This window comes from Drosophila santomea, chromosome 3R (assembly GCF_016746245.2).
Source record: "Drosophila santomea strain STO CAGO 1482 chromosome 3R, Prin_Dsan_1.1, whole genome shotgun sequence".
In the NCBI taxonomy this organism is placed as follows: Eukaryota; Metazoa; Arthropoda; class Insecta; order Diptera; family Drosophilidae; genus Drosophila; species Drosophila santomea.
Window position 1 is genome coordinate 20783921 of NC_053019.2, and position 27939 is coordinate 20811859.

Genomic DNA, 27939 nt, shown 5'->3' on the forward strand with positions numbered 1-27939 from the left:
GTTCCGGTGTCCGGGGTGCGGGGTGCGGGGTGCGGGGTCCGGTGTCCGGGGTGCGGGGTCAGTTGTCCGGGGTGCGGGTTCCGTGGTGCGGTGTCCGGGGTCCGTGGTGCGGGGTCCGGGGTGCGTGGTGTGTGGTGCGTGGTGCGGGGTGCAGGGTGCGGGGTGCTATTGATCCTGATCAAGAATATATATACTTTATATGGTCGGAAACGCTTCCTTCTGCGTGTTACATACTTTTCAACGAATCTAGTATACCCTTTTACTCTACGAGTAACGGGTATAATAAGGGCTGGTGTGAGCTTGTAATTAATGTCATCGCGTGTCGTTCTTGCCATTTCAAGTATGTAAATATAATAAACCATATAAAATAGCCTGCACAAGTACTTCCTAACCAACCACTGGGTTCCTTTTGGAGTATTGAGAAAAGTTTATTCTAAATGAATTGAAAACATTTTTGGTTTGGAAATGAAGGACCATTTATGGACCATTGCCATGTCCTGATTCAGATCTTCAGTTGTGGGCTCTACTCCTGCTGTTGCTTGAACCTTCGCAGCTCGGACTGTATGGCCTCGATGAGGGGCGCAGTTCCCGTTCCACTGCCCGATGGAGCACTTGCATCCAATCTGGACTCCAGCCGTTGGAAGGGTCCGGCGCTCACGGGACGATTCAGGGTGGAGTGGGAGCTGTACATGCTCCCACCTCCCCAGGCACTGTAAGTGGGCGACGGAGGCTGCGTGGAGTGCGCCGACTTGGACGTCTTCTCCGGCTGCGCGGTGGCCGGACGTTCAGCTATGCTCTTTGGTTCCCCCGAAGGATGAAAGCTAGAAGATCGAGGAATATAGAGAATAATAGGTATATCGGGCATAGATGCCCACCTCGGCAATCCCGCAGAGGAGCCCCTGTGCTCGCGCTTCGTGGCCCGCCGGTTGTTGGTAAAATTTTGGGTGGGCAGGGGCATGGGTATGTCGTCCTGGCTGGAGTACATCTGCAGAGCTCCCTCCAGAAGCCCCTCGTAGTGGTTGCGAATGGCCGACGGATTGTGCAGCGGACTGGGATTGTAGTCGGCATAGGTGTGGGCCTCTGGGGAAGATCGATTGGAGAAGTTGAGTACGAGAGGCGGGGGGTATGACTTTACCAGGTCGTCTGATATGGAGAGGAGTGGAGAGGTGGGTCTCTACGTTGTTAGTAGCTACGTTTTGGTTATCGGGTTATCAGGTATGGTGCAAGCAATAACAATAACTAAATCAACGACTACGGGTTGTCCTAGTAACGCGACTTGGCCCCAAATCGAACGTCGCCATCGTCCTTATCGTCCTCATCGTCATCGTTATTGTTACTCTTTTTTGGTGTTTCTCCGCCCGGCTCACCCTGCGTCTGTTTCTTCTTGTGCCGTTCCCAGACCACGGGACCCACGACTCCCGGATCCGGATTGTCGCTGTGCGAGGCGGAGCGCACATTCCTCACCGATGGCGGCGCCTTGGGACTGGGGAAACTGGCTATGGTGGCTATGGTGTTGTCCTTGCTGCCCAGCGACTTGTGGGAGCGCAGGGATCGTGTGGAGTTGTGTGGCGCCACTGCGTTCACGTTGTCGTAGTAGGTGACGAAGACGGGATCCAGTACGCGGTTCAGGGGCTCCGGCAGAGTGCTCTTGGGAAACGCCCGGACCGAGGCCATGGACAGGAAGGAACCCACACTGGCCGTATCCGACTTGTCGGATGGATGCAGATGCCGGATCATCTCGCTGTTGATGGCCTCGGCGGACGCCCCTCGTCCGGTTTTCTGGTTCAGCAACTTGTTCCGGTGGTAGTTATTGTGCGGATTGAAGGCCTCGCTCCGTTGGAAGTTCTCGTAGCTGCGGCGCATAACTTCCGGCGATTCCTCAGCGGAGGAATGACCCGCCAGGGAACCCTGCACCGGACTCGTCTCCAGGGAGCCCACGCGGTTCTCGTTCAGATAGCGTCTCCGTGACTTGTGCCGCATCTTGTCGCTTTTCTTCTCCGACACCACGGATGTGTAAACGGTTTCCTCGTGACCTTCGGCTCGATCGTACTGATGACGCCTCTTATGGGCGTCGAACAAACGGGCAGCCTTGTCGTCCAGGATCCTCTGGACATCGGCACTCGGCGGATTGATGGGGCAGTAAACCGAGGAATCGGAAGTGTTGTCCGTCGTCGAGGAAATCGATTCTCGCCGGGATCGTGTCTCCTGGGGCGGAGCTGGGAAACTGATGCGTGGCTCCCTTTCGTAGGAGTAGTTTCTTACGCCAGCCTCCCGGGATTGCGAATGTCCTGGACTCGGTTCTCCTTCGGTCCTCTCACTGGTCGTGGGTCGCATTGATTGACCATCGGAGAGCAGTTCGTTGCGGGAGGAGTTTCTAAAATGATATATGCTATAAGAAATATATTTGAATATTTTCAAGGATCATACCTGTTGACTGCACTAAGCTCTCGTTGTCGGGATCGCGTTCGTCCCAGGAGTAGAACCGCCACGAGCAGCAGCATCAGCAGCAGAATGGCCAAGGAGCTGATGACCACCAGGGCCACATTGTTTTTGACCGAGTTAAAGAATCCAGCCTGTCCGCTTCGAGGAACAGGCGCCAAAGCGGTGGCCGTGGGCTCCCTGATGTACGCTATATTAATCGAAAGCAGGATGATATAGTATCAGATATATCCCAGATAACTCAACTCACGTTCGGATTTCATATAGACGGCCTGTCCGAAAGTCTTCACCGCCTCAGATTCGCTGACCAGTTCCATGTCCTTGGCCGCTGTGGTGGCCAAAACAGGTCGACCATTCACCAAAACCGTGTAAATCAGTTCCGTTTGGTTGGCAATGGGACGATCATGGCTAGTGAAGAATATATTAAACAAATGTTACAAGAATCTATTCAAAACTTTGGTTTGATGTTTTTGTGAGTGCACTTTGTGGGTTAATCAAACTCATAATATGGCAGCCAGTTCGGCAGGCACTTACAATTTGAGGTTGACGTAGTTGTGCTGCTCCATGGCACGGAACCCATTGGTGTTGGTGCTCCACTTTTGCACATCCGCCTCGCTAATTTGCGTTAGGTTGTGTATGACAACTCTGACGTGCTCGTCCCTATAAAGTGGCTGGGCCTGGGAATGGGAATGGGTCTGGGTCTGGGTCTGGGGTGGTTCCGCCCCATGTTGCTGCTCCTGTTGTTGTTGCACCGGCGGTTGCTTAGTCAACAAGGTTTCGTGCATTTCCCGCAACTTTTCCGATTTCCCATTCTGCTGTATGAGCTCCCAGGGGATTAGAGTAACGTATGCTCCATAATCTATCGATTCCGTGCCCGTGCTGGTCGAGGGTGTGACCCCCATTGGGAGCTGCTCCTCGGACTGCTCCTGCTCCTGCTCCTGCTCCTCCTGCGAGTGGCTGGCCCACTCGGTGTCCTCACCCAGTCGCCTCACACTCTTTATGTAGTGCTCCTCGTCCTCGTCCTGCATGTCCAGTATTTCAACATCATCCGCTGGCGAACCCGTCGTTGTTTCCATTCTCGTCGGCGGAGTCAAAGACTTGCGGCGTTCTCGAGGTGTCGGTAGGTTAACGCCTTCGATCTGCTGAGCTCCATTAATGCCCAGGTGACGGGTTTGCTGTCTACTTGGGAGATGTGTGCTAAGTACTTATTTCATAACTTGTTTAAACCATTCTCACCTGGTAAAAGCCAGACGATATAGACGTGCCAGCTTTTCCTCCAACGTGGGATTGTCCTTTGCCGTATAGAAACCCGACATCACCGTCAGCAGCCAATAACGTCGGTCCGTGGCGGAGTAATTCAGCGGTGGCATTCCTGGACCACCCGTGTCCCAGGTGCCGCCTCCATCATCTGGCTTGCAGTCCAGGCAAATGGGTATGTCAATCTCCTGGAAATCAATCCGTTAACTGAGTTCGTTTGTTCGGGGTTAACTCACATTATTGCCATCCACATAGATGGTGGCCACCACCGTTTCGGTCTTGAAAACCGTTTCCTTGCCCTTGGTAATCCCCGTGTGCACCTTCTTCAGGAAATCCGGTGGCCCATCCCCCGAGCCAGTCCAAAAGAAGTCTTCCAGGTGAATTTCGTCCTTAACTTCTGGATAGTCATCATCGTTGTTGTCTGAAAATTGTCTTGGTTTTATTTTTGGCTTAACAGTTTCTTGAACTTTCACCCCGTTTCCATAGAAAGTAAACAACGCAGTTTCTGATTTGATACTTTTACAAAGGGGCTTTAAACTAATACTCCAAATAAATAAATATATATATATATGTTATACCTATCCTAAAGTTTGATATATTATCGTGTCTCGCTCATCCTTCAAGTTGTATTAAGTGCTGTTTTTTGATTTTATTACCCCTATTTTGGTAACAGGCTTTCGAGTTTGTTTGATCAATTGCACTAATGGCAACATATTTCCCACAATGAATGCAGCTCCACCGCACAAATTATGCTCCGGCGACAAGTTCGTCTATATGCATTGCTTTTGGGTAGTATCCCTTGTACCCCTTTGTTCTTCTTATAGACAACAAAAGCATAACTTATCGATTAGCACCTGCGTTTCCGAAAACCCAAAGACAGGAACTTGACAATTTGCTTGCGTGTTGGGTCCGCAATTAGGAGTACACCTGCCTTGATTTGGCAGCTCGAATCACCTGGGTCAGTCCACATTGCTCGGTTGTCGGTTTTGCAATTAGCCCATATTGATTGTCCCAAATTTTGATGGCATGGCTTTCAGCCAAAGTGCGTGGAAGCAAGGGAAGCGTTAAAGGTCAAAATACTTGCACCGTATAAGCGACAGAACCTCTGGTTCTGGTCAAGTATACATCAAAATTTCACTCGGCGACTGATGCTCAACTCACCGTGACTCAATTGTATAAGCGGCGACTTTTGCGTAGCTTCACAATTGAATTGGAAGGCCAGAAGCGAGAAAGAAATGAGCAGAATCGCCGGATTTGCTTTCATTTTCACTGGATTATTTATGAGCGTCACTGGTCACTTTCGGGTGCTCCTAATTCATGCCGCATTTCCCTTTCCACGAGCCCTTCCACAACAGCAGCGGTGCGATGGGGAAAAACTATACTCTTTTTGATCCGATCTATTGGGAAACGCTGATTCGGCACCGTCGAACGTCGACCGGGAACTGAACGCTCCATTGTAATCCAAGCGTTCTCGGGGCTACATGGTGGTGCGGATGCGGGTACGGGTGACATTGTTATAGCCCGCTCTCTGTTTGGGCCGCTTTATGCCTGGTCAGTTACCTGGGGCAACCAACACTTCCGCGGCAACGGCAACAGGCACAAGTCGGAAAAGCGCGCCAAGCCAAAAGCCCCTCTTCCGCCAACAATGCGAAGCTTTTGCTGCCAAGTCCGACTTTGTCCCAACTTTTTGGGACAATCTACAGCGTAGATTGATTACTTACAGATACAACTTTACACGGCTCCAGATTGGATTCAAAAAAGCTCTGTGCACTAAGAACAAAAGCTGGTTGTTATATGAACAAGTTCTTGTAGAAACAGTACAACGGTATTCGCAGCTTACAAAACATTTTACAATCTTATCATAACTAATTAATTAAATAAAATAGTTAGTTTAAATAAAATCGAACTGATATCAATCAATTTACTGGAATTTTATTATTTTATGCAATTATAAACCTCAATTTTGATTAAAAGAAATTGTTAATTTAAAAGCTCATTTTTATGTTTATCTTTACATGTGAGATTAAAACTGCAATTTCAAGAGACCTTCATACCACTACTTTGTAGCATAGCTTTCTAAGCATAGCAAAGTGTTAAAAGCTTGATTAATTAACAATAATTAGCCATAGGTTTAAACAAGTTTCTTAACTTACTTCCATAGCAAACTTGGACAGCCAACTGGCAACATGCATTGTGTGCCATCCATCTATACATATCCATTGTTATTCTTCTGCTGTTCTTCTGTTTTCATGGTAATCATTACCTTAAGACAACCTATAGGAAAGGGACGGATGAGTATTGCAGGTGGCCTTCGTATTACGAATCGAATAAAACACACTTGACGAATGAATAGCTATTTTATAGTAATTTAAAGAGGCTTCCTAAAGTAATAAATCCGAATTGCTGAGCGACTTCTGCAGAAAACGATGGGCAGCCTTCGTTTTATTGCCTGCGATATTGCATTTTTCTCGCATGTGCGACTTGTTTACAGCTGATTTATTGTTAACAATTATGAAGACGTACTGAGTAACTACCCGCCCACATTTTTTGGCTAACTTGTTTCTTTCGTTGATGTAGCCGCCAAATAAGCCAAATACGTCATCGAAGCGAACAAGGTTTCCCATGTAGGCTTACAAAAAATCCCCGAAAAATACATAAATATAACCTTGTGCCGCGACCAACCATTTATCATCGAAACCAGTTTTTTGGTCTAAATGCTGCCGGGAAGCAGTCCATTTTTTTTGTTGGTTCTTCATTGTTCTTATCGGAAAACACTCAAAATAGAATTTAATTATATGCTAAGATTAATTCTTAATTCTAATTCTCGTCAAATCTGGCCATTATTTTGAGCTGTAGGCGCTTATTAATTCGCGGGCTTCACCTGACTCTTTGTGTGCAGATACATGATGTAGCCACCGAATGGGTTTGTCCATGCCTCCGAGGTTCTTAAAACTCGTTTCGGGTGTCATGTCCAGTCCATCATTACTATAGAATGCGCTAATTTGTCGGACGTAAAGACTTTTTAAAGGTCACAGCTATTACGCAACAGAAAACACGTCTATCCAGAGTGCGGTCCACTGATATTGAAAAAAACTAAACTTGATCTTGGCCAGTGGTCATTGGCCAGTGGCGATTGAAAATGGAATTTCTTAGCGTTCTACTAGAGTTCCAGTTCTAAGCAGTTTCAGCAGTAGACAACAAACATATATTTTCGACTCTTTTTATTTACAAACTCTAATCAATAAGCTCCTTATCCAGCAGCGGACTTCAGGGCGCCGGGGCTCAGTTTCCGGTTCCTGATCTGGTAACGCGCCTTGTAACCATCCTTGTCGGCGGTGTACATCGTCACGGTCTCGGTGTCAGTCTTTTCATCGTACGACGAGTACATGCCCATGACCACCAGTTGCTCGTCGGGAGTGCCGGGGTTCATGATCACGCCCATCTCCTCGCGCTTGCTGCCATTGGGCTCCTCCGACCTGCAATCGAATGGAAACGTTAGCACCGATCCTCATCATCATCATCATCATAAAGGCTGTTGGTACTCACGCGAAGCGGTATCCCTCCTTGGTCGGCGCCTGGTTGTAGAACTCCGTCATTAAGGTGGGAAAGATGTAGTCCAGGAGTCCCTCAGCCGAGCTCTGGGCGGCCAGGAGAGCCACCAGGGCAGTGAAAAGTAGCTGTAAGCAACGATTGCAGATTAGTCTTGGATAAACTCAGAACTCTGTAAACTAAATATCCTAAAAATGCTCTCCTACATGGAAATCCCCATATGAGTTGGTTAAGTTGTGTAAACTTCTTCATCAGTTATAAAATTAATTGTAATTTTATAGCGTGCTAATGCTATTCTTTATATGCCACGTTTAATTAGTGAATTTATTGTCAATACCTCTTTGCATTTTACTCAATTTGCGGACATTAACGTCCTTATTAAATGGTATCACAGTTGAAACTAGTTTTACCACAGCCTTATAGTATGAAATTATATAGATTCAATAAAAATCCAAAAGTATAAGTGCGAAATAGAGCTGCTCAGTGTATGTAAAACTCGGCAGCAACACGGGCTATTAGCACAGCTGCATCAATATCTTGCATTGCATTGACCGCCTCTATTTGGATTATGCACACACTTCACATGCCAGCGTAATTGGTCATTACCAAGTCGTAGGTCTGGGACACGGTCCAAAAATCCGGATGGGAATCGGAATTGGAATTGGAATCGAAATGGGAATAGGGCTCCGCACTGGGCAGCTGCTTACCAATTTCGATGAGGCCATGTTGATGCGCGATGGAGTTACCGAGCTATACTAAAGCATATGAAGCGCGCCCCCATATATATAAAAGTTAGGATCTGCATAGATCTTTCAAGCTCGCGACGCGACGCGCAGCACACACACATTGTGGATAAGTCATATTTTTCTACTTAGTAGCAGCCACTACTTATAGAGTAAAACCGGTCGCTTCTCGATCCCCAAGCTAAATGCCGAAAGAAACGCCAACGCCTTACAGTAAATATAAGAAATTTAAAGATTGATTTTGAGGAATTTTTTTTTTTTGGCAAAAAGGAATCGGCTTGGAGGCATCTGGTGTGCAAAAAGATGGAACACTACTTCTAGAGTTATCAAAATGCGGTTATCCTTGGTCTTAAAGCTGGCGAAACCAGTGATTTATAAATCAATATTAGCATATGCTGCTAAATTAAAACAATATTGTTTTGATGCTCACAAACTAGTTTATTTTGGTCTATTTATATTATCCAGTGATTTCACTTTCTTAGGTAAAGTTTAACATTCGATGCTCGTTCTGAACAATTGCCTTTTCTTTCAGCGATTCAGGTTTTTCTTGGCAAAGGTTTTTACGGTTTTTTACATGATTGCACGTTGGGATGAGTAATTAGTTGTAATCAACCATCAATTGTGTTCAATTACTGAGTCATCTCTGCAACAATCCCAGAGAAATTCGTGCACAGGTCCATTGGTGTTGAATTTATGTGTTCCTGAATGGCAATAAAATAAAACTTAAACTCAAACGATTGCTTTGTACCAGTAATTAAAAAGTCATTTGAGGTTCAACGCTCTAGACACCTCAAATATATTTAAATATTTCTTAGGAAGCCAAATAATAGCAGATGATTTATATATATATATATATGTATGTACTAACAACACACTAAACAAAGAACTTGTTACTGAATGATAAATTATTGAATAGGAAATTTATCTGGCTTAAGAAACTCCCAACATAGTTGACTATGTAGTAAACAACGAGAAAAGATCCAGTTCTCTAAGAACGCAACACAATATAAAAAAAACAAGCAAAACAAATTTAAAAATTATGTTTATATTTATTAATTTAAGATTTATGTTTATTTCATGTTCATATATTTTTAAAAACAAATAATAAATATGTTTGTTGGAACGCATAGCATTAAACTCAAGAGACTCTTAGCCCAAAAGTATCCCTCAAATTTGTTGTTACTAGCACAGTATAAGCAGTACAATAATTGAATTCTACATGAATCCAAACTTTTTGAAATAAAAAAAAAAAAAAATTTCCTTGGTGTAATAAAACTAATAAGCTTTAGATATTTTCAGTAATTCATTGTATTTTAGTTCTTAAACTTTAAAGTATTTGAAATTCGAAGATTAGTACTAAGTGAAAAAAGCTGAGCTATACGACACTCAATGTATCTATACATCTTGTATACATATTTTTTACATTTACTAAAGAATGTTTCCATAGATGGCGCTACTCAATTGTGAAATGAGTATCTTAATATTCCTTTGTCAACAATTTGGGAGTTTTTTTTATAAATTTATTTCAAAGTTTTTAATTTTTGGTGTGGATTTTAATTGCTTGATCTTTGAACCTGGCACTGATATTTATACATTACAAATTAAATGAACCAATCAGAAAACTAATTAAGTTGTGAAAATATATATTCTATTAAATTATAGATAATTAATATTTAAAGTACCGCTTAGCAAGAGCTGCCGGACAAAAGCGGATTGCCTAAACCGCCGATGGTCAGATGCCGACACGCTTTAGAGGCGTATTCATAATGAAATCTCACGTCCTGCTCCTTAAATTCCTGGTCATCCTTCTTGGGATCCTAAGTCAGGAGAATGCCGACGCAGCTGGACTTTTATCCTCGTCGGCACAGAGCCAAGGATGCCAATGCTCCCTGACGATGTCCTGCAGCTGTTGCCAGAGTGTTTCCGTTGATCTTCTGAATCAAAACAGTACTGGTATGTATCAAGGACACCTATAACTTATAACTTTTAGCTCATTACAATTCTTCCTTAAGTGTGCCTCACTTTGGGCATCGGCTTGACCAGTGGAACCATCAATTTGGGGGCCACAATGGATGGAAATGCGGTGGCCGCGTTTGCCATCAGCACCACCAAGCCGCCCACATACTGCATCCCAGTGATCTCGATAATTTCCGTGGACATGTGCATCAAAGTTAACATCAAGATGGCCGGAGTGGCGGTCAAGGCCTGTCCCACCTTCTATACCGACTATGCCACCAACCAAATCGTGGGCTACGACTTTCCCTGCATCCAAGTGGGCATGAATGGAGTTAGCCTGGTCTAGTATCTAGAACATATATCCATATACGACACTAAAAACACAGTGCTTCTTTCAAGTTTTTTTTATTCTTTATGCTCTTCGTTAGGTTTATAAAATGTTCAGCAGCTAGCCAGGAAAATCGCTATATACAAATGTTACTGGTCAAATGCACAGGATCCGCAGAACGATCCAGGATACACAGCATTCGAGAGCTAAGCTTAACGAGTAAGGCTATTAAACAAAAACAAATGTTATTGGTGAAACCCATCAGCCCAAACCACAAGATAAAAATGTACAATAAACTTACAACTGAAGATCACAAAGGACTCCTAACCACAGAGGCTGGTCTTACGAATTCTACCAATTACATATACATATTATGTTGGGTCTTCCTATAATTGAGGTAAGCAGCAGATAATCTAGGCTTCGCATCTGGATTCTGCATTCTTTTTGTGGGCACTTCGAGTACTGCTGCCAGTGCACCCAGAATTTGGATCAGTTCGCTCGTAATCGCTCGTACACCTTCATTATCGGATATATCAACTAAAACTATGCCTGGACCAGGCCACTCTGGTTGCCCAAACAGCTCGGCGGGGCTCCATCGCCGCCTCCAAGGGACGCGGACGCAGACGCAGATGCGGATGCGGATGAGGCGGAGGCGGAGACGGGCACATCGCTCACGATCGCCTTGCACATGACCATCCTGACTCCGGCGAGGAAGTCCGAGAGGTAACATCATGTGGGTCGTGACGGAGCCGGCGGTTTTCGCTCCAGGGAGGAGGATTGCAGCACGGCTGGAGGTGGTGGTGGCGGGGCACTCCGCATCCTGGGCACCGGCTTCTGGTCCTTGTCCCTCAGCACCTTTGGCTGCGTCGTTATGACCTTTGGTATGGTTCCCAGATGCTTCGACATGGCATCTGCATCCGCACCGCCCTCCAAACGCACCGACTCAATGGACGAGGAGACCCGGCTGTTGCCCTCCTCGTCCAACTCGTTGCCATTCTCCACCTCGTCGTCCTCATCCTCGTTCTCCTGATCTTCGATCAGGGCGCGGAACTCTTGGATCGATTCGTTAAGCACCCACAGTTGTGACAACAACGAGAGATCTAGTTGACGCAGTCCGTTCTGGAATGAAAAGGCGAGAACTGTATTAGTACTCATTCGATTTATGTTACTTTGAAAGTTACTTAGTAATATACTGTGTGGGTGTAGCCCGTTGATTTATCTCTGCAATATAGTTACTTTACATTTTATTGATTCAGATTGGCTTATCCGAAATATATATCGCCGGGCCGGCCATGAATAATCCCAATATCCATGTCCACTCTTAGTTTAGGCCTGTATTTTCGTGGCATGACGCTTGTGGTCAAAATGAAAGTTCCCCTGTCGCTGTCGAGTAGGAAGGAAAAATCTCATTTGTCAATTAATATCGCGGCATAATATCGCGCCAAAAGAAAAGCAGAAAAACTTTCTGCAACAGCAGCAGCATCGCAGCATCGTGGTATTAACCAAATCCGCTCAAGCCAACGTTTTCGCTGAAGACCAACTCCCACCTGGCCTACTAATGCATGCAGATTGACTGCGAAAGCAAATTCAAATTGACTGCCTTTTTAAATAGATTAAATTATTCAAATATTTATACACCTTTTTATGGCTTTTTAAGTGATCCGAAGAAGCTTTCCCTTTGCGGCCGTTGGTCCAGAAAAACCACAAAACTCCATTTTCCTCACTTCCGTCTAGAATGCGGTAGGCAATTAGTCATTTGAGGTTTCTTCTTCAATATTCAATACTTCTGCATCGGCTAATTTTCCGCTTTTCCTCAACTTTCTCAACAATGAGGAAGTATCTACGTGTTCTCCGCTGCAAACTGCCCATCTAAGTTTCTACTTTTTACCCATTTGCTGTTGGCCGTGTTAAGTGTGTGCCAGTTTTTGCCAGATTAATGCCGGCTGTGCAAAACCTTTCGGCTTTTCGCCACTTTTGGCGGGGGCGTCGCCTCGGGTCGAATGTGAATTAGTTGCAGATTAACATACTGCCAGGGTTATCCGTGGAAGTCGATCTACATAGAAGTGTGCTAATACCATTAGCCAACTTGGGCACAAAGTGCAGATCACAGATTCGGCATAAGTGGGTCAATCAGTTGATTAGCAACGCATTTTGATTAGAAGTGATGTATTTCCTTGTCTACAGCTGTCACTTTCTCTAGATTTCGGAATTTGAATGCTGTCATAAATCGAATCGATACGTGTAGTTGACAATTTAATTAGCCCTAAGCCCTTTGCGCTAAAATTGCTTTGTGGCTGCTCGAAAGTGCTTATAATGAGTGGTATGGGGTAGTTGGTAGGAGGCTTTGACACAAGCAGAAGCCCTAAAAGTATCTGTACTGTAAATGCAACAGCGCCAAATGGCAATGAACGCTGCAAATGCCAGACAAGGCTGCCACCGCCCTGCTGCATAAATCAGTGTATATATATATATATATAGTTGCATATGGACACACGGATCTGCCCAAGATCCAAGATAAATACTGGCGCGTTCTATCTTTAGCCGCGAAGCCATTCAGCTCACATCAAACATTTCTGCACCGATGCGTGAACTCGGCAGTGGAAAAGGTGCCGCTTTTCGTGAAATGCGGAAGATCAGGAAACGGGCAGGAATTTCAGCAATTAGCTGGTGGAATGGAGCATCCCAGATGGTTTGCCATTTAGCGATCCAGACATTTGCGAGTGCCATCTATCGATGATTTGCACAGAAGCTTGTATATCAGTAGATACAGATTTTAAAGGCAGATCCGTAAGGCTTCTTTACGAGTTAATCCCCCACAGATTTAATTAACTCGCTAGGTAGGCAAATGAAGCAACCTAAACAACTAAAGATTGCAGAACGAATGAGTATCTTTATACGAGTAGTATGTGGCAGAGCCCTCGGCAAGAGGTTGGCGTGTCATGTTCGCGGTCTGATAAACTGAGCTCGGTTCGCATGTGCCAAATAAAGTGGAACAAGTGAGAAGCGATTAGCCACAAATGGGGGTATTTCTTGGCCAAGTCTTTGCAGACGCTCTGCGAGATTTGAGATACGAGATGTGAGACTCTAGACTTGAAACTTGGCCTAATCGGCAGTCGACGATCTGGGAGCCGGAGAAAGAATGCCGGGCCCGGAGTTTGGTGTTCAAGGCCGTTTTATGTAAGCCGTAAAAATCCATTTCATGCATTGATGCATTTCTTCTCACAAACTGTCCGCTGGCTCTTTAGTTACTTAGCTGCCTGCTTTTGCTTTTGATGCCTTTTTTCGTTCATAAATTTAATTTGCTGCCATAACCGAGGTATCTGGCAACATAAATTAGCTGAAGCGGACCCGCTTTGTTGCTTTGCTGCCCGCTTGCTTACTTGCTCGCTTGCTTACTTGCTCACTTGCCCGATTGCCAAGTTGCCAGCTTGCCAGTTTGCCAGTTTGCTGGATTGCCTGGCTTAATGGCTGCGCATGCGCTGATTAGTCGTACTCCTGTTTTCTCCCATTGTGGCACGACTCGGGTTTATTTCTCCCCGATGCGTTGTGTTGCATTAACCGGGTTTATTACTTCATTTTCATCGTTGCTCACATTAGAGATGGTGCCGCTGATGGCGCTGGGAATGGCGGCTCTAACAATTGAGCGTAATTTGACTTGACAATCATCTATTAATATGGGGGATATAAGGTAGGGTTTCAAGCTCTGCGACTGTGCCAAGGAATAATTGCAATTGGGGTTACAAGAGCCATACCAGAAATATATACAACTTGTAGGTCTAAGGTAGGCAGCTAATCAAATTGAACTTGTACAAACATCCGTTTCTTTGTTCCAGCTTATGTTAAATCATTAATTGTGGTAGGAAAAGCATGCTTCTGTAGAATGGATAATCGCATTATAGGTGGCACGTCAAAAGCCCATTGTGCCCCCGACTGAAAGCCGATCTAATAACCCAATAATAACCCACTACCGCACTGACCTTCGGCAAATATTTACTTTCAATTCGTGTACAATGTATCGAGTGAGTAAAAGCGGCTTTATATCAAATACGGGAGTGAGTGAGTGAACAATGCATATCAGTAACTTGGGTTCACCAAGAAGGCTAACCACTCAATCTCTGCCCAGTGCGGCATTCGAAAGCAAAAGCAAAAGCACAGCGGAGCAATAGCAAAAGCAAAAGCAAAAGCGGCCAACTAGCATAATTGCAAAATAAAAAACACATTCACACACCGAACTTATACCCATACCCATACTTACTGGCTTACACACCCACCGAACTGAGCGATCAGAGAGCTTGAATCGTTAATCAACCGACCGAGACCGAAACCGAAACATTTGCGAAAACCAAGGAAAGATAGTTCAGATAGGTCAGCACAGCGATACCCTAACAAATGGTGCTGGTAATTATTTTACAAAATAAACCAAAAATCACTTCCCCATTGATTCGGATCTATTTTTCCAAGAAACGAGTGTTTTCCTTTCAACGGCATGCGTCTATCTTCGCCTGATGGCATTTTGGCCAGATTTTTGGCGCCCAACTTGGCTCAAAAGTGACTAAGACCCGGTAGAGTTAGATAAACAAAAGCGCGGCGATATTGTGGCAACGAATAGATTCAAATGCCCCGCAGAAATAGCACATACAATCGCAAACGGTTGGGCAAATACAATGACCAATTAAAGTGTCATTGGATTTAAGCTTTGTGGTAGCGAAAAGTGCGGGCTAATAGAACCACTCGCGTGAAATGCGTGTTACAATCATATTACATAGTAATAGTTACACAGGAAGTGTGGCCCACAAATATTCGATTTGCGCCCAAAAGTCGCGACCGCGTCTTAAAAGCCATATTGCTGTTGTGCAATGCAGCAGACATGCAAATTGCGCAAAATGCTTTAAATGGTGCACAATTTAGTATTTATTTGCAATTGTTCAGCGCCGCCACAGATCGACGTCTAAATCGGAGCAGCACGAAAAGTCAGCGTTTTCTACACAGAAGACTTTGCTTTTGATTTGATCCGATCCGATCCGAGACAATACCACCGAAGTGGCCGCTCCTAAATTGTGGGGGGGTACTACTTACACCTACGCCCAAGCGGGTATTAAACAGGTTCTTACCAGGTTCCATAATGCCATGGAATCTATCTAGTTGTATATGTATCGGTATATGTACCACTGCCACAAAATTAAATGTGAAAGGTTTGGCCAACATTTAGCCAACATTTTAGCAACTTTGGCCCGCCGCAGAAGTTTGCCATTAGGTATTAGGCATTTGGCAGGCGGGTCAATAAAGTTCACTTCCAAATGCAGCTGATACCCTGGAGAAGTGTGTTATATTTCGGCATCAGCATCAGAGTGACAGCATTCAAATAAAAATAACTTGGCTCGTCACTTCGACACACAACTGGTTTTTGACCGCCGAACAGAGCGATTAAATTGTTTCGCTAAAGATGCAAATGTCGTGAAATACTTTAGTGCCAAACTGAGTCAGTAAGTCTCTCACCGAGAAAGTAAGGTGTTTTGGCATTCTGCAGATACTTACAAGGAATGCCCATAAACTTTCCAATATATAAACCGAGTACTTAAGTTATATATGGCACCCGCTTTCATCCCAACTACAATACGAGTAAAATATGATTGAGATCTCACCATTTCCTTCCGCAGCGTCGCAATCTGGGCATCCAGAGTGCTGCCCGCCTCGACCACTTGGGGGTTTCCTTTGGCGGATAAGCTGGGGGACTTGGCCTCGGATTTGGCCGCAGTTGGTGCTGTGGATGTGTTTCCGTTCGGCGAGCCAGGCAGTGACCTATCACTGGCATGCTCCTTGGTATCCTGGATCTCCCCAGCGTGAGTGTCGTTTGGTTTTCGGTTTGTTTCGCTGCTGTTATTGTTTCCCTCCACATCACTCAGGAGTCCCGAATCGGAGCACAACAGCTTGTTGAAGCCAATGAGAGATTTTGGTAGCGGGGGCAGCTCGCAGACCGAGTTTCCACTGCAAGGAGAAGATTAGAGAAGACACAGGTCAGTAGTGTGGAGTAGAAACTTAGGTAACGTACATACAGTTTACTTCCAGCCCAACTGTACCTTTGCTTGCCACCCAAATAGCCATAACCCTGCCAATAACCAATCACATGACCACTCTCCTTCTCAAAACCATCAGTACCATCATCCTCCTCCTCCTCCTCACTGCGATGGATCATCTCTCTAAGGGTCAGGGGCAGAACAGTCGCCTCCCCACAATCGCTGTCATCATCGTAATCGCTGCAGGTCGTGGGTGTGCCACCACGCCCGATCCTCAGCTCCTCGTCGTCCTTCTCGTCCAGGTTGAAGAAGCCGTCCTGGAAGCGCTGGCACCACTTCGCCACGTACTGCGCACTGGGGCAGAAGGGCCCGAAGGCGTTGCGGCACTCCTCGAAGATCTGGGCGGGATGCAGGCGCCGTCGGAAGCCAAACAGGATGCACTGCTGCAGCTCCACGGCCGAGGGCGCCGGAATGGGCGACAGGAAGAGCTCGTCCAGGTCCTCGGACATTTTCGTTGGCTTTGTGAAACTCCTTATGACATTAGCTGCAAAGTTTCCGATGGGGAAAAGGACAGTTGGATCGTTTAGATATCATATCGCAGTAGCGAGAAAGCTGGTGAGGCAAGAACTCCTTGGATTCAACGCATTATCCTCGGTTTCAACAGAAAACAGAGAACAGAACACACGAACGGAAAATAGAACACTGGATGCGGTGATGGAACTTGCGGCATGGGATATTATCAGATGTTGGTTAGGCACAGCAAGTGTTATGGCTTATTTGGGTTATTTTCAGAGAGAACGACGTGACATAAGCTGCTAAGTGAATTGAAAGGAATATAGTACACATAATGTAGTAGATTGTAGTAAAAACTTTATTAACAGCACAGCATGGCTAGGCAGAATCTGAAACCTGCCTTGGGAAATCATTACAAATAGTTGGGCGAACAAAGTAATTGTAATTTGTAGTTTGAACAGATAGAGATCGCCAGCTCTCGAAAGATTGGCCTTTCAATCTCAATCTGTAATCTGTAATATTAGCACAGGCATTCCTGCATTCGTGTGTACAAAGATACATGAGAACATGTATCGCCGGGTATGCGAAAATATAAAGATATGTACATAATGCAGGCACAACTCCATTCGTCGAAGAAACCAGACACGAAGGCCATCAACTTATGGCTTTTAGAATGCTAGCAAACGAGTTCGAAAATTTGTTAAACACTCAGTTCAGTCAGTCAGTGGCATCAAAGGCCATAATATAGTCGCAAAAACGTGGTCAATGCAAGAGGTAATTTGGTTTGTGACTTCATTTGAACGTAATGGAGACTACGAGGCAGATAATCGCCATGAAAACAGCCCAATTCTCACAGTAAATTTGGTGTACCTTGTACTATTAAGAAATATATAATATCTAGAGATTTTAGTAGAAGGAATGTTTGGTGATACCTTAAATAAATCTACGCATATGGTGCAATCCACCTGATTATTATGTGCCCATATTAACAAGTCGTTTGGCTAAATAAAACGCAGCTGGCTCTACATTATTTCAAAGGGCTGGCCGACAATATAGCCATAGTCAACACCTTTCATCTATTTTCGACCCACACGTCCGACTATTTTGAATATGCGAATATATGAATTGAATTGAATCAGTCAGCACATGCTGAAGCTCTATATTCCCATTCAATTGGTGTCTAATTAAGGCGCATATTTGGAAAAGCATTTGTGTTTTCAACTAGCATTTAAACAAAGAATCATAATCATAATAATAGATTCGATTTGGATATAGATTTGGATTTAGTATCGAACCGATATTACGTCATGGGGAAAAGCGCAGGGCGAGGCTGGAGGTCAACGAATATGATTTATACAAACGTGGGTGGTGTGACTACAAATATCCTAAATGTCTCACATGTCGGTTAATGAAAACACATGGATATCATACGAATCCGCAGGTTGTTACTTTTCAAACAGCCGATGATGTTGTGAAGTAATAACACATTGGACAAAGAAAAACACTGCGGCAACATATTTTTATTTCGAACAACACACAAATCAACACGAAATCTTTGTATTTCTGGTATTTATTTATTTGCGAAGCAATGGCAGCGAATATAGAGATATGATTATTTTTTTTTACTACTCGCAACGCAGCATGTCTAATTTGGTTTGCTAATCTGTCATTTTTATCTGAAGAATTCACACAGCTGCGTAAACATTGTCATTAAAAGGGTCTGCGATTCAGCGCGTACTCACAAATCACGATTTGAACAAACAGTATGGGAAAAATGAACATATAATCTGTGTTTCCTAGTTCCGTTTGGCGTGGATATATTGTTTGTTTCGCTGCGAAATTCGCGTGCAACTAAAAATTAAATGCTGCCACTTTCGGCCACGTTGGAGCGTTGAGCATTCAGCATTGGAGCAACCAAGTCCCCGAGCACCGAATCCCCCAGAGAGCAGCCCCAAGGAGCCCCCATTCCCCGCCCAAACTGAAGACAGCCAAACAGAGACACGAAGCCACGCGATTCACGAGATTCACGGCATCCACGAGCACGGAACGGAACGCTCTGCTCTCGAGATGAGCATGATGATGGGATTCGAGACAAAAATAATACAAATACAAATATATAAGAAATAAGAAATGAGCAAATTGATTTAATAAAAATCAAACCACAAACAGGGTGTATCTGCACTCGAGAAAGTTGATAGAAATATATATACAACAGACTATGATCTATCATAACAAAACATAAGGTTCCATGCTGATCCTCAAGCCCTTGAAAAATCCAATAAAATGTAAGCAATGCAGATCCTTTGTCCAATTCTTCTGGAGCTTGTTCTCCATAGGGATCCGTAAGATCCCCAGCCGGGCACCACCCTGTAAAGGCGCTGTCACCATCGCATCCCCGGATATTTATAGATATAACAAAATAACACGCTCGCGCTTCTGTAGTACATCATGTACGGAATAATCGGGCGACTCCTCAACGAGACCTTAGGGCGATCCAAATCCGTATAGCCGGCAATAGCAGAGGAAGCGCTCCCATTCCCATTCCTATTCCCATACCCATTCCCATTCAGAAATGCCCCAAAATGAGTGAGTCGAGTGATGCAGCCGTCAAAGTTGTCTTGTTTCGAACCCCAACTGCGGCACTTTTTCTTTATCATTATATGATTTGAATTTTGTTTAGTTGTAGCCTTGTGCGGGGCAAGAGACCAAAGCGAATTGGGATCGTGCAGCGGAATGCGGCAGTCTATATATAAACCGTAGACCGGGTGGAGCGCATCTTGGCATCTTGGCATCTTCGGATCCACGCAGCGCTGTGACCCACAGAAGAAGTGCATCCGAAGTGGCCAAATTATGCGGACAATTGCGCAGGTGGCGAATCGGAGCAGAGCACGCTTATTGCAGGATATATAATAGATTTATTTATACATATTTATGTGTTATAGTAGCGCCATGGCGATTTCTCGACTGGGCTCACTGACTGACTGGCTCTATAGTACGTATGTACGTGATCATAATACCAATGGGTGACCCAAAAATTTCACCACTTGGCATTTTATGAGCTTTCCTTGGCCAACAAAATGGCACTCGGCGGGCTGAGAAGGTGATAAAAGGGGGCATTTAAATGGCTGGCGAAGATCTCTGGGTCAGTTCTTTGAGACTGAGGCGCTTCTCAGCCGTTTAATGAGGGCACGGCGTAAAGACTAATAACGCCGCCTCAGCTCACACGCAATCGGGTTCCAGTTTCTCACAGCCAGTGGCTTTCTCACGCATTCTAATAAGGCATCGTTTTCCATTGTCTTCAATCTGCAGTCAGCAGTCGCCAGTCTTCAGTCTTCAGTCACCAATCTTCAGTCACCAGTCTTCTGTCGTCTGTCTTCAGTCTCCAATCTTCTGCCTTCTGTCTTAAAGACGCACTACTGGTGAGCTGAGTCCGGTGCAAATTAAGTGAGAAGTTGCAGGGTCTTGTGGGAGTTATTATCGCCGGTTACTCACGTATTGTCACCTCTACGTGAGCCACTCCCTCAAAGGGGAAACCAGAAGAAACCTTTGGGGCAGTAGCAAAATCGCTCATATCACAGCGTTTTCGCTTTCATTCGAACTACTGAGCGCACAGGCCCATAAATTTCTATTTTCTAACCGGGAGTTTCTAAACAAATAACAACCAATAGTGCGGTAGTATGCAAATGAGCCAGCGACTAGAGCGGTTTAGTTAACCAAATAAATTGTATTGGGCTGTGCGGCATAGCATACGATTAGTCGCGCGTTTCTCTTTCGAATCCAACGAAAAGCGAAATTTTTGATTTCGGTTTCCTGATTAGTAGAACGAAGCAACTTTGTTATTGGCCGCCTTACCACTTACCACTTACAACTGGCTCTTCAAATGGCTTAATTTATGCAGATTCACCGTGTTCAGACCTTATTATCGTACATATAGCACGATATCGGCCAAAGGCCACTGCTGAGACTTTGTTAGCCAGAAACTGAACAACTCCGAGGCTCAAAGACTAAGAGACTCAAAGACCGAGAGATTCAAAGACCCAGAGACTCCAAGACTCAAAGATTCAAAAGCGAAAGCACCGCAATATGAGCGGGACATTTTCGAGAATTGAAAAATATGCAAGACACGCTATTGATCCCATTAAAAATACACGTATTAATACGAAAAGAGGGGCTCTGATGATTAATTGCCTTTAAAACCATCGAAGTATTTCCATTCGCCTCTATAAGGTGCTTTCAAACAATGAAAGGGTCAAGTGATTATTCTAATATAATATGGCTAGAAACCATTATATCATAACCAAGAAGTCTACTACAGACTTCGTCATTTTACATAGTTTTACGATCCGAGGGCGTGGGCATTAAAACAGACTAATGCGAAAAGCAAAGTGCCATTAAAATTTCCTTATGTGAAAGTAAAATGTTCGCCGTGGCGGTGTGGCAGCGTGGCAGCCACAAGCGAATAAAGTGAATAAAGCGAATAAATCCGTCCACTTGACCACCGAACGGAACAGGAAACTTGGGCAATACTCGCGCACCTGAGATACGAATCTACAAATCTGCGCCAGCTTGGCTCAGACTGCCATTTGCTATTTTTGGCCAGACATCTGCGTGGCGTGGCGTGGAGTTGTTGGCATTAAAAATTAAACAAAATAAGGTAACGCGACTGCAGAGAGTGGGGGCAAATTAAATGCGAAACGAGGTCTCAACGCGGTGGCATATGGAAGCCATTCGCCTGAAATGCCCTTTGTTTCAGTTCGAAAACAGTTGGAAAACAGCAAGTGGAGTAAAAGCTATCAATGAGAGCATTACAAACAGCTCTATATAAAATCAGTAGCTGCATTAGATAAATACATGTTGGTTTAGCCTTATCTTTGTGCTTTGTGCTTACCTAAAGCTGCAGCCTAGATTATATCATTAGTTCATAAACTGTAACATATGTACGTGTGAGTCCGGAGTCTTGGCTTTATGTAAGCCAAGTCGGGCAGGCGGCCCACACTCACGAGTGGCGTCCAAGACTTCATCCACTTTTGGCTTCCAGGTGCAGGCTGCTTTTCCGCATGTTTGTTTTCCGCTAAAATCAAGTTTATAGTGGCTCTCTGCAGCCGAGTCGCTGGGTTGTATTTTGGCCACTTTCTGGCAGGGTTTGTGGTCCATACTCCTCACCTTGTAAACTAGTAACACTCATTTGGGCATGCGTTTCTGGTACAACTACTCTTGCACTCGCCTAATCATGCACTTAATTGAGTTGATCTGAGTTCATCTGAGTTGAGTTGCCCAGATTGCCCAGAAGTTTCTCTTTGAAAGGCGGTAACACTGAGCTTAAGATCCATTGACCTGATAACTGAGAGAACAAAAGGGGTAGTTGAACTCTGGCTATCTGTCGCATCATCTTGGGATACTATGTGAGCTGCTAGCCAACTGAAACGGAGGCATATTACGCAGAAGTACTACGAGTATGAGTGCTCACCTGAAACAACTGAAATTCAGTCAGTCAGCAGTTTGCCGAGTCACCTGTCGTACTTTAACGGTTCTCACACTCGTAACAGCCTCAAAAACCTGACTTGTGTATCTTTGGCAAACACAGAAATTACAACTGCCGACTGGCTGACAGCCATCAAGACTCAAGCCTCAGCTCTGAATCCGAATTGGAATCCGAACCGGCCATGATTTTAATCGCAGTTGAAGGTGTTACTGCGCCTCGTTTCTATGGCGTTGACTTAGATGTAGACCCATTTATGATATTGGTAAGTCACAGGTCTGTAAGGATTATAGCTATTCATGTAATATGTTTATACTTTTGGTGAAAGCTTTTAGGTTCGAAGTGCTAATCACTTGTTCATAATAAACGAGCTATTGGCCCGAACTATTAAAACCCATCTTAAATGGAACTTAGGTAGCAGCTAATAAAAGCCAGTGTTGTTTCCTTTATGGCACTCAATAGCTTGGCTTGCATTTCTAAGATACGAGTATGTAAATCTCAGTCCGATTTCGTGGCTGGCTTTCATTCGCCTGGCAATTCCCAGAAAAATTATGTTGGAAAATGATTGGTGGCAACGAGCAGAGCGCAGCAGTAATCAAGTTGCAGTCGTCGTTATTCAAGACATTACCACATGCAAGCATTCCATTTCGCTTTTAATAACACTCACTCACTCAGAGGTGACAATTAAGCTCGTTTTTCAACCAAATATTCCATGACTCGGTGTTCTTTGGGCCCCAAACAAAAGGTGAATGAAATTTTTTGGTATGCAGCCACACACATAAAGATAAACTCAGGGAAATATCTTCATCAACTTTAACGACCTTTATAAGCGCATTCTATATATACCCCTATATATACCCATATATATCATGTAGAAGAACGGAGAACGGAGAACGGTAAGGCATTTCTGATAACGGCAACCATTATGCAAATCGGAATCGAAGTAGCAATATCTGTAACCCTCTGGTTGCGATTGCCATGGGGATCGCACTGATTGAATTGGAATTCACTTTATAACTCTTGCGTTGCACTTGCAACAGTTAGCCACAGCCAATGGGAATAGCTATAGATATAGATATACTCGTATACTTATCCGTGAATCAGCTCGTATGCATAAGACCCAATCCACACGTTCGGGCATTTGAAAGATGCAATTTGCAGTTGCATCTCGCTTTAGGAAATGACTTCTCGACAGTGTTCGTTTAAATATGCATTGATTGAGTGAGTAATAGAGTAATAGATAAAGTGAAATACATTATTATTATTATCGGCAGAAATGCCTGCATGAAGAGAGTGAGTCGCACCGAGCTATTTCAATTATATACGTTTCGCTATTGAAATGCGCTTGTGTAATGCATGGAAAAATTGAAATTTTTACCCGCATTATAGCCACACTTAGTGAATAATAGAAATTCCCTCGTATAATGTGCCAATTTTGGAGTTAACTCCAAGGTAGAAAAACAATACAATCAATTTATGTTTTGTGGAATATTCAATAATTATGTTACAACAGAAGCTTAACCATTTTGAAGTTATCATTTGCCATCGTTTTTATTATTCAATCTGGCTTTTGCGACTTTCTAACAAGAAACGCACATGATCGGCGAACTTAAGCCCGTGATTTATTGCCAGTGTAGTGGCGACTTCTTTCGGCCATTCTGATGGCTATTGAAGTCAATGAAAGCTATGAATCGTGTGAATAAGCAAATATTGGAACATACATATATGCACGATATATGAAGTACATATCTTGGTCGTGTGGCGATGGTTGTATGGCGCAAATGCCAAGCCAAGTGAGTCACGATAATCACTTTTTGCGGCGACAAACACGTACTGCCAGTGGACTATAGCCATATATCTATACGGCTGTATGGAGATACACACGGGTATTTGTATTTATATGTTAATATAAGCCCAGGCCCAGTGTGTGTACCCGCTAAAAATCCAAATTCGAGTCGTAAAAGAGCGCCTCCAAACGGGTTTTGGCCACTTCGATTCTGCTGCTGTTGCTGCTGTTGTAGCCGCCGTTGAAATACTAACGAGAAACTTAAATTGTTAATATCGCAAGCCTTTGCGGCTACTTGCTGCAATTGCAATCGGCATCGGGCCCAAAAGCTCGCACATGCAACTTGCTATGTGCAATGTGCAACATGCAACATGCAGCAGGCAGCAAGCCACAACTCGAAATGATGTCAGCGTAGATAAATTAATGTAAACCAAACCCGCTGCTGCTGTGAGAGATCTCACTCGGATGCGAGCTGCACAACAATGGAGCACCTGATGATGAAGAGGTGCTCGGGATTGGGACTCCGACTTGGATTCGTATGCGGATTCCGTGGGATGCGCACGGCCGATCAAAACCATGTCAATGGAGCCCAGCGAAACTCGGTGAAATAATTGCGGTAGCTCAGCGACGAGATCGCGATGGGCGATCATCATCCAAAGTGGAGCTCAGTTCGAAACTATTACGACCTCCAACTTATGAGGCCGTTTTTACAGATCTTCAACTGATGGTCAAGTTTTCTTTTCCCTCTTTCCCTCGGCTGCAGTTTATTTCGATATTCATTAACATTAAGCGAACGGCAATAGCAATAAATAATGTTATAGCTACTTTTATAGATGCTAACTAAAAATTCTCAACGAATCTCATTAGAAAGAACATTATTTATATACATAACTATTTTAAGTACCTAGTTCCCAACAGCATCGTTTGCTATTCTTTTCAACAATTATGCATTAAGCAATTATATTTATATTTGATTTGGAAACTCACCGTTTTCCGTTGCGGGAACGCTTCTCGCTCTCGGCCTCCTTGACGCTGTCCCAGCTGTCGCCCACTCCCGAGGACATGTCGTCCAGCCGCTCCTCGTCCTCCATGCCCGAGTCCTCCAGACTGATGTGGCAGCTGGTCAGAGTGACTGCCGTTCCGTTGTCGCCCACCTCGATCCAATCCGAGGTGCGAATGCGCTGGGATCGCTCCGTTCCGTACGGCGAGGAGTCGGTGGAGCAGCCCGAGGGGCAGCGCTTCCTCGAGGACGAGCCGTCCTTGCCAATGTTCTCCTTCAGCGATTTGTTGACCGCATAGGTGAGGGTGTCCTCCTCGTCGACGTCGCCATCGGCATCCTCCACGTTGTCCGCATCCACGTCCTCGGTATCGGCATCATCTATGGAGTTATAGCGCCTGCGTGATGCCAAGCTCTTGGGCGTGGAAGTGGTGGGTGGAAGCGGGAGGGATGTGGCGGTGGGCAGCTGCTCCAGGGAGCAGGACTTGTTCCGCATGGCAGCCAGCTCCGAGATGAGCATCTCGTGGAAGGCCTGCTTCTTTTGCGGCGTGTTGCCCACGCTGATCGAGCTCTTCATGGTGCTGGTCTGGCCGCCATTCACGTTGATCCTCATGCAGTTGTCCGAGGACTGGATGGCCAGGACATCGGACTCCTGCTTCAGGGCCTCGTGCTTGGTTATGATGGTGGTGTCGGTGGCAGCCTGCTTCTGGCTCTGGTTGATGATTATCTCCGAGAACAGACGCTCGGCGGCGTTCTTCAGATTGTTCTTGATTTCCACAGTCCGTCCGGACAGGAATCCTCCGCCATTGTGCGGGGAGGATGCCACCTCCTTCTGACAGCCGTCCAGGGTGGTCTTTGATCTCCTGAAGAGTCCGTTTGATGGGTTGGGCGCCACCACTGGGATGTCTTCCACATCCAGAGTGGCCACGGGCACTTGGACTATTTTCCGTGGTCTGGGAAGTGGCTGACTGGCCGGCTGCAGGCCAGCTCTTTCGAAGTCCACCTTACCCAGGCTCAAGCGTGTGTCCTTGCGGGGCGTGGTCTGTGGGCTGCTCCCGATCACGCTTATCGAGTTATGACGGTTGACCGTGACCACCGAGGTCATTGAATCCCTGGGCTTGGCCGTGGGCACATCCGGTGCCTTGCGCAGCTTCAGTGGCTTCACCGGCGGAGTTGGCACCGCCGTGGTGGGCGTCTGTGTCTGGGCCTGTTTCTTGGGCAGACTGACCGTTGGCGACTTGTAGACCAAGGTGCGACCCACTGCACTCAGCTGGCTCACGAAGGTGGGCTTCTTCTGGATGATCGGAGGGGCAGCTCCAGCTCCATTGGCCATCTGGGCAGCTGTTTTGGGCCTGGGCGGCACTGGTGGTCCTGGCCGCTTCACCACCACCGTGCTGGTGGTGGTGGTGATGGTGGCTGCTGATCCGGCGGCTGTGGTGGCCATTGGTGCTGGTGGTGGTGGTGCCTTCGCTGTGCTGCGCGTTCTCACGCCAAAAACCGCACTCGAAACCAGTATTTTTAGGTCACTTCTCGAACGACAAGCCAGAGACTACTGCGCTTATTTATTATTATTACTTAGCATAAGCGCGCAAATGGGAAACTAGTTTTGCTCTTCTCACATGGCGATCTCCTCCGCAGCTCCTCGTCACCACCTCATCCACATCTCCTCCTGCCTCGCGAGTGGATCTCTGATCTATTTTGAATATAGGCCACTGCAACGGAGCTAGTTGGATGCTGGATATTGTAAGTTGGTTGTTGGATGTGCCAAGTAACACTTTATTGGTCGGCTATTCAGTTATTCGATATGGAATATAGGCATGGCCGCTCGGCTCTTTGCTCTTTTGCGAAACTCGTTTTCGATCTTTGGGGTTCTGTGGATTTTAAAGTGAAAGGGTTCCGTTTATTTTGTTTTTGGACCTCCTCTACAACGGCCAATGGAAACTTTGCGACCAACAATACCGAGCCATTTAATTGTTCATTACTTGGGGAAAAAGAATAAGCGATCTAATCCTTGGGTTCTGTGCCGTTTAAAGTGAAAGGGGATTGGTTTTATGTCTTGGCCTTGCAAGATGGGAACTTGAATGCCTAAGGCTAGTTAGATCAATTAACAAAAGCTCCCCAACTCAGATAATTATCAATATACTGATAAACTGACAACAATATGGGTAAAACGATAAACAAAAGACTTTGAGTAAAACCATATAGGCACTGAAAACACTCTTTATAAATCGGAGACTTTAAAAGAATGGCGCTGGCAATTAACGGTTTTTGTTGTTTGCACAAAGAAGTTTCACTTTAGCCAGCACTGAATTCGGCACTAGCTGGATCTCGAGTTTACGATCTTTTAACGGCCTTTATTTGTATAAATTTTACGTGTATTATTTAAGCACTGCACCCACACCCACACGTAAATCACCGAATCACTGAACCGATTTTCAAGGCGGGGGAGCATGAGTTTACAGGGTTGCCAATTTACTGGATCGTTTCGTTGGGAAAACCCCAAAATATGGTAGTTATCTCTTGGGTATTCTAATTAGTGAGTGAACCAAACAGTAAAATAGTAAATACTGCACTTTTGCGCTTCAAATAGCCAAGACCATTGCAGCGGACACACACTCACTCACACACACACACACCCGGGCACACTCACACTCATTCACTCGGATACAACACGATACAGTACGGATACGTTACGAATACGATGCGGATGCGATATGTCCGCGGTACGATGCGCTTTGCACGAGAGCCAGAAGTGAACTGAAACCGAAACGGAGAGAAAGATTCGAAAGAGCGCGGCTAAGCGCACCTTGCTCAACATTGTTGTTGCTACACGACCGCACGTCTGTGTGCGTGTGCGCGTGTGTGTGTACGAGAGTGC

General features: G+C 45.2%; 4 protein-coding genes across 14 annotated transcripts; 1 reads left to right on the forward strand and 3 right to left on the reverse strand.

Annotated features, from left to right (window-relative positions):
* Nucleotides 1–432: 432 nt before the first annotated feature.
* LOC120451904 lies at nucleotides 433–5115 on the reverse strand. Of its 2 annotated transcripts, XM_039635913.1 has the most exons (9): nucleotides 4858–5115; nucleotides 3933–4117; nucleotides 3676–3884; nucleotides 2974–3618; nucleotides 2690–2847; nucleotides 2428–2629; nucleotides 1368–2374; nucleotides 876–1080; nucleotides 433–821 (listed from the first exon to the last, which is right to left on the reverse strand). In XM_039635913.1, exons 1-9 carry the CDS (start codon nucleotides 4958–4960, stop codon nucleotides 524–526), a joined length of 3012 nt encoding a protein of 1003 aa, XP_039491847.1. In that variant the 5' UTR covers nucleotides 4961–5115; the 3' UTR covers nucleotides 433–523. The 2 variants fall into 2 exon arrangements, 1 of the variants encoding a protein (XP_039491847.1); XR_005616418.1 differs by lacking the exon at nucleotides 433–821 and having other exon boundaries at nucleotides 1008–1080; nucleotides 1136–2374.
* Nucleotides 5116–6902: 1787 nt separating this feature from the next.
* On the reverse strand, nucleotides 6903–8000 carry LOC120452176. The gene is made up of 3 exons (XM_039636284.2): nucleotides 7953–8000; nucleotides 7243–7373; nucleotides 6903–7172 (listed from the first exon to the last, which is right to left on the reverse strand). The coding sequence occupies exons 1-3, from the start codon at nucleotides 7968–7970 to the stop codon at nucleotides 6947–6949; spliced, it is 375 nt and encodes a 124-aa protein (XP_039492218.1). The 5' UTR covers nucleotides 7971–8000; the 3' UTR covers nucleotides 6903–6946.
* Nucleotides 8001–9754: 1754 nt separating this feature from the next.
* On the forward strand, nucleotides 9755–10290 carry LOC120453807. The gene is made up of 2 exons (XM_039638681.1): nucleotides 9755–9941; nucleotides 10001–10290. Exons 1-2 carry the CDS (start codon nucleotides 9755–9757, stop codon nucleotides 10288–10290), a joined length of 477 nt encoding a protein of 158 aa, XP_039494615.1.
* Nucleotides 10291–10333: 43 nt separating this feature from the next.
* LOC120451346 lies at nucleotides 10334–27808 on the reverse strand. Of its 10 annotated transcripts, XR_005616373.1 has the most exons (5): nucleotides 27745–27808; nucleotides 25052–26932; nucleotides 15915–16257; nucleotides 10574–11391; nucleotides 10334–10497 (listed from the first exon to the last, which is right to left on the reverse strand). XR_005616373.1 is itself a non-coding variant. In XM_039634928.2 (4 exons), the coding sequence occupies exons 2-4, from the start codon at nucleotides 26503–26505 to the stop codon at nucleotides 11002–11004; spliced, it is 2187 nt and encodes a 728-aa protein (XP_039490862.1). In that variant the 5' UTR covers nucleotides 26506–26932; nucleotides 27745–27808; the 3' UTR covers nucleotides 10334–11001. The 10 variants fall into 10 exon arrangements, 9 of the variants coding, with proteins under 9 accessions (XP_039490862.1, XP_039490863.1, XP_039490864.1 ...); XM_039634928.2 differs by having other exon boundaries at nucleotides 10334–11391; XM_039634929.2 differs by having other exon boundaries at nucleotides 10334–11391; nucleotides 27740–27793.
* Nucleotides 27809–27939: the final 131 nt, after the last annotated feature.

Bases quoted from the DNA above. Each gene is read 5' to 3' on its own strand.
- LOC120451346 (XM_039634928.2), bottom strand. From the start codon at position 26,505: ATGGCCACCACAGCCGCCGGATCAGCAGCCACCATCACCACCACCACC. The intron at 16,258-25,051 runs GTGAGTTTCCAA...TTCTCCTTGCAG, and splicing joins CGTTCCCGCAACGGAAAACG to TGGAAACTCGGTCTGCGAGC. The intron at 11,392-15,914 runs GTGAGATCTCAA...TTTTCATTCCAG, and splicing joins CGACGCTGCGGAAGGAAATG to AACGGACTGCGTCAACTAGA.
- LOC120452176 (XM_039636284.2), bottom strand. The intron at 7,173-7,242 runs GTGAGTACCAAC...ATTCGATTGCAG, and splicing joins AAGGAGGGATACCGCTTCGC to GTCGGAGGAGCCCAATGGCA.
- LOC120451904 (XM_039635913.1), bottom strand. From the start codon at position 4,960: ATGAAAGCAAATCCGGCGATTCTGCTCATTTCTTTCTCGCTTCTGGCC. The intron at 2,848-2,973 runs GTAAGTGCCTGC...ATTCTTCACTAG, and splicing joins AACTACGTCAACCTCAAATT to CCATGATCGTCCCATTGCCA. The intron at 2,375-2,427 runs GTATGATCCTTG...ATATCATTTTAG, and splicing joins GAGCTTAGTGCAGTCAACAG to AAACTCCTCCCGCAACGAAC.
- LOC120453807 (XM_039638681.1), top strand. From the start codon at position 9,755: ATGAAATCTCACGTCCTGCTCCTTAAATTCCTGGTCATCCTTCTTGGG. The intron at 9,942-10,000 runs GTATGTATCAAG...TTCTTCCTTAAG, and splicing joins TCTGAATCAAAACAGTACTG to TGTGCCTCACTTTGGGCATC.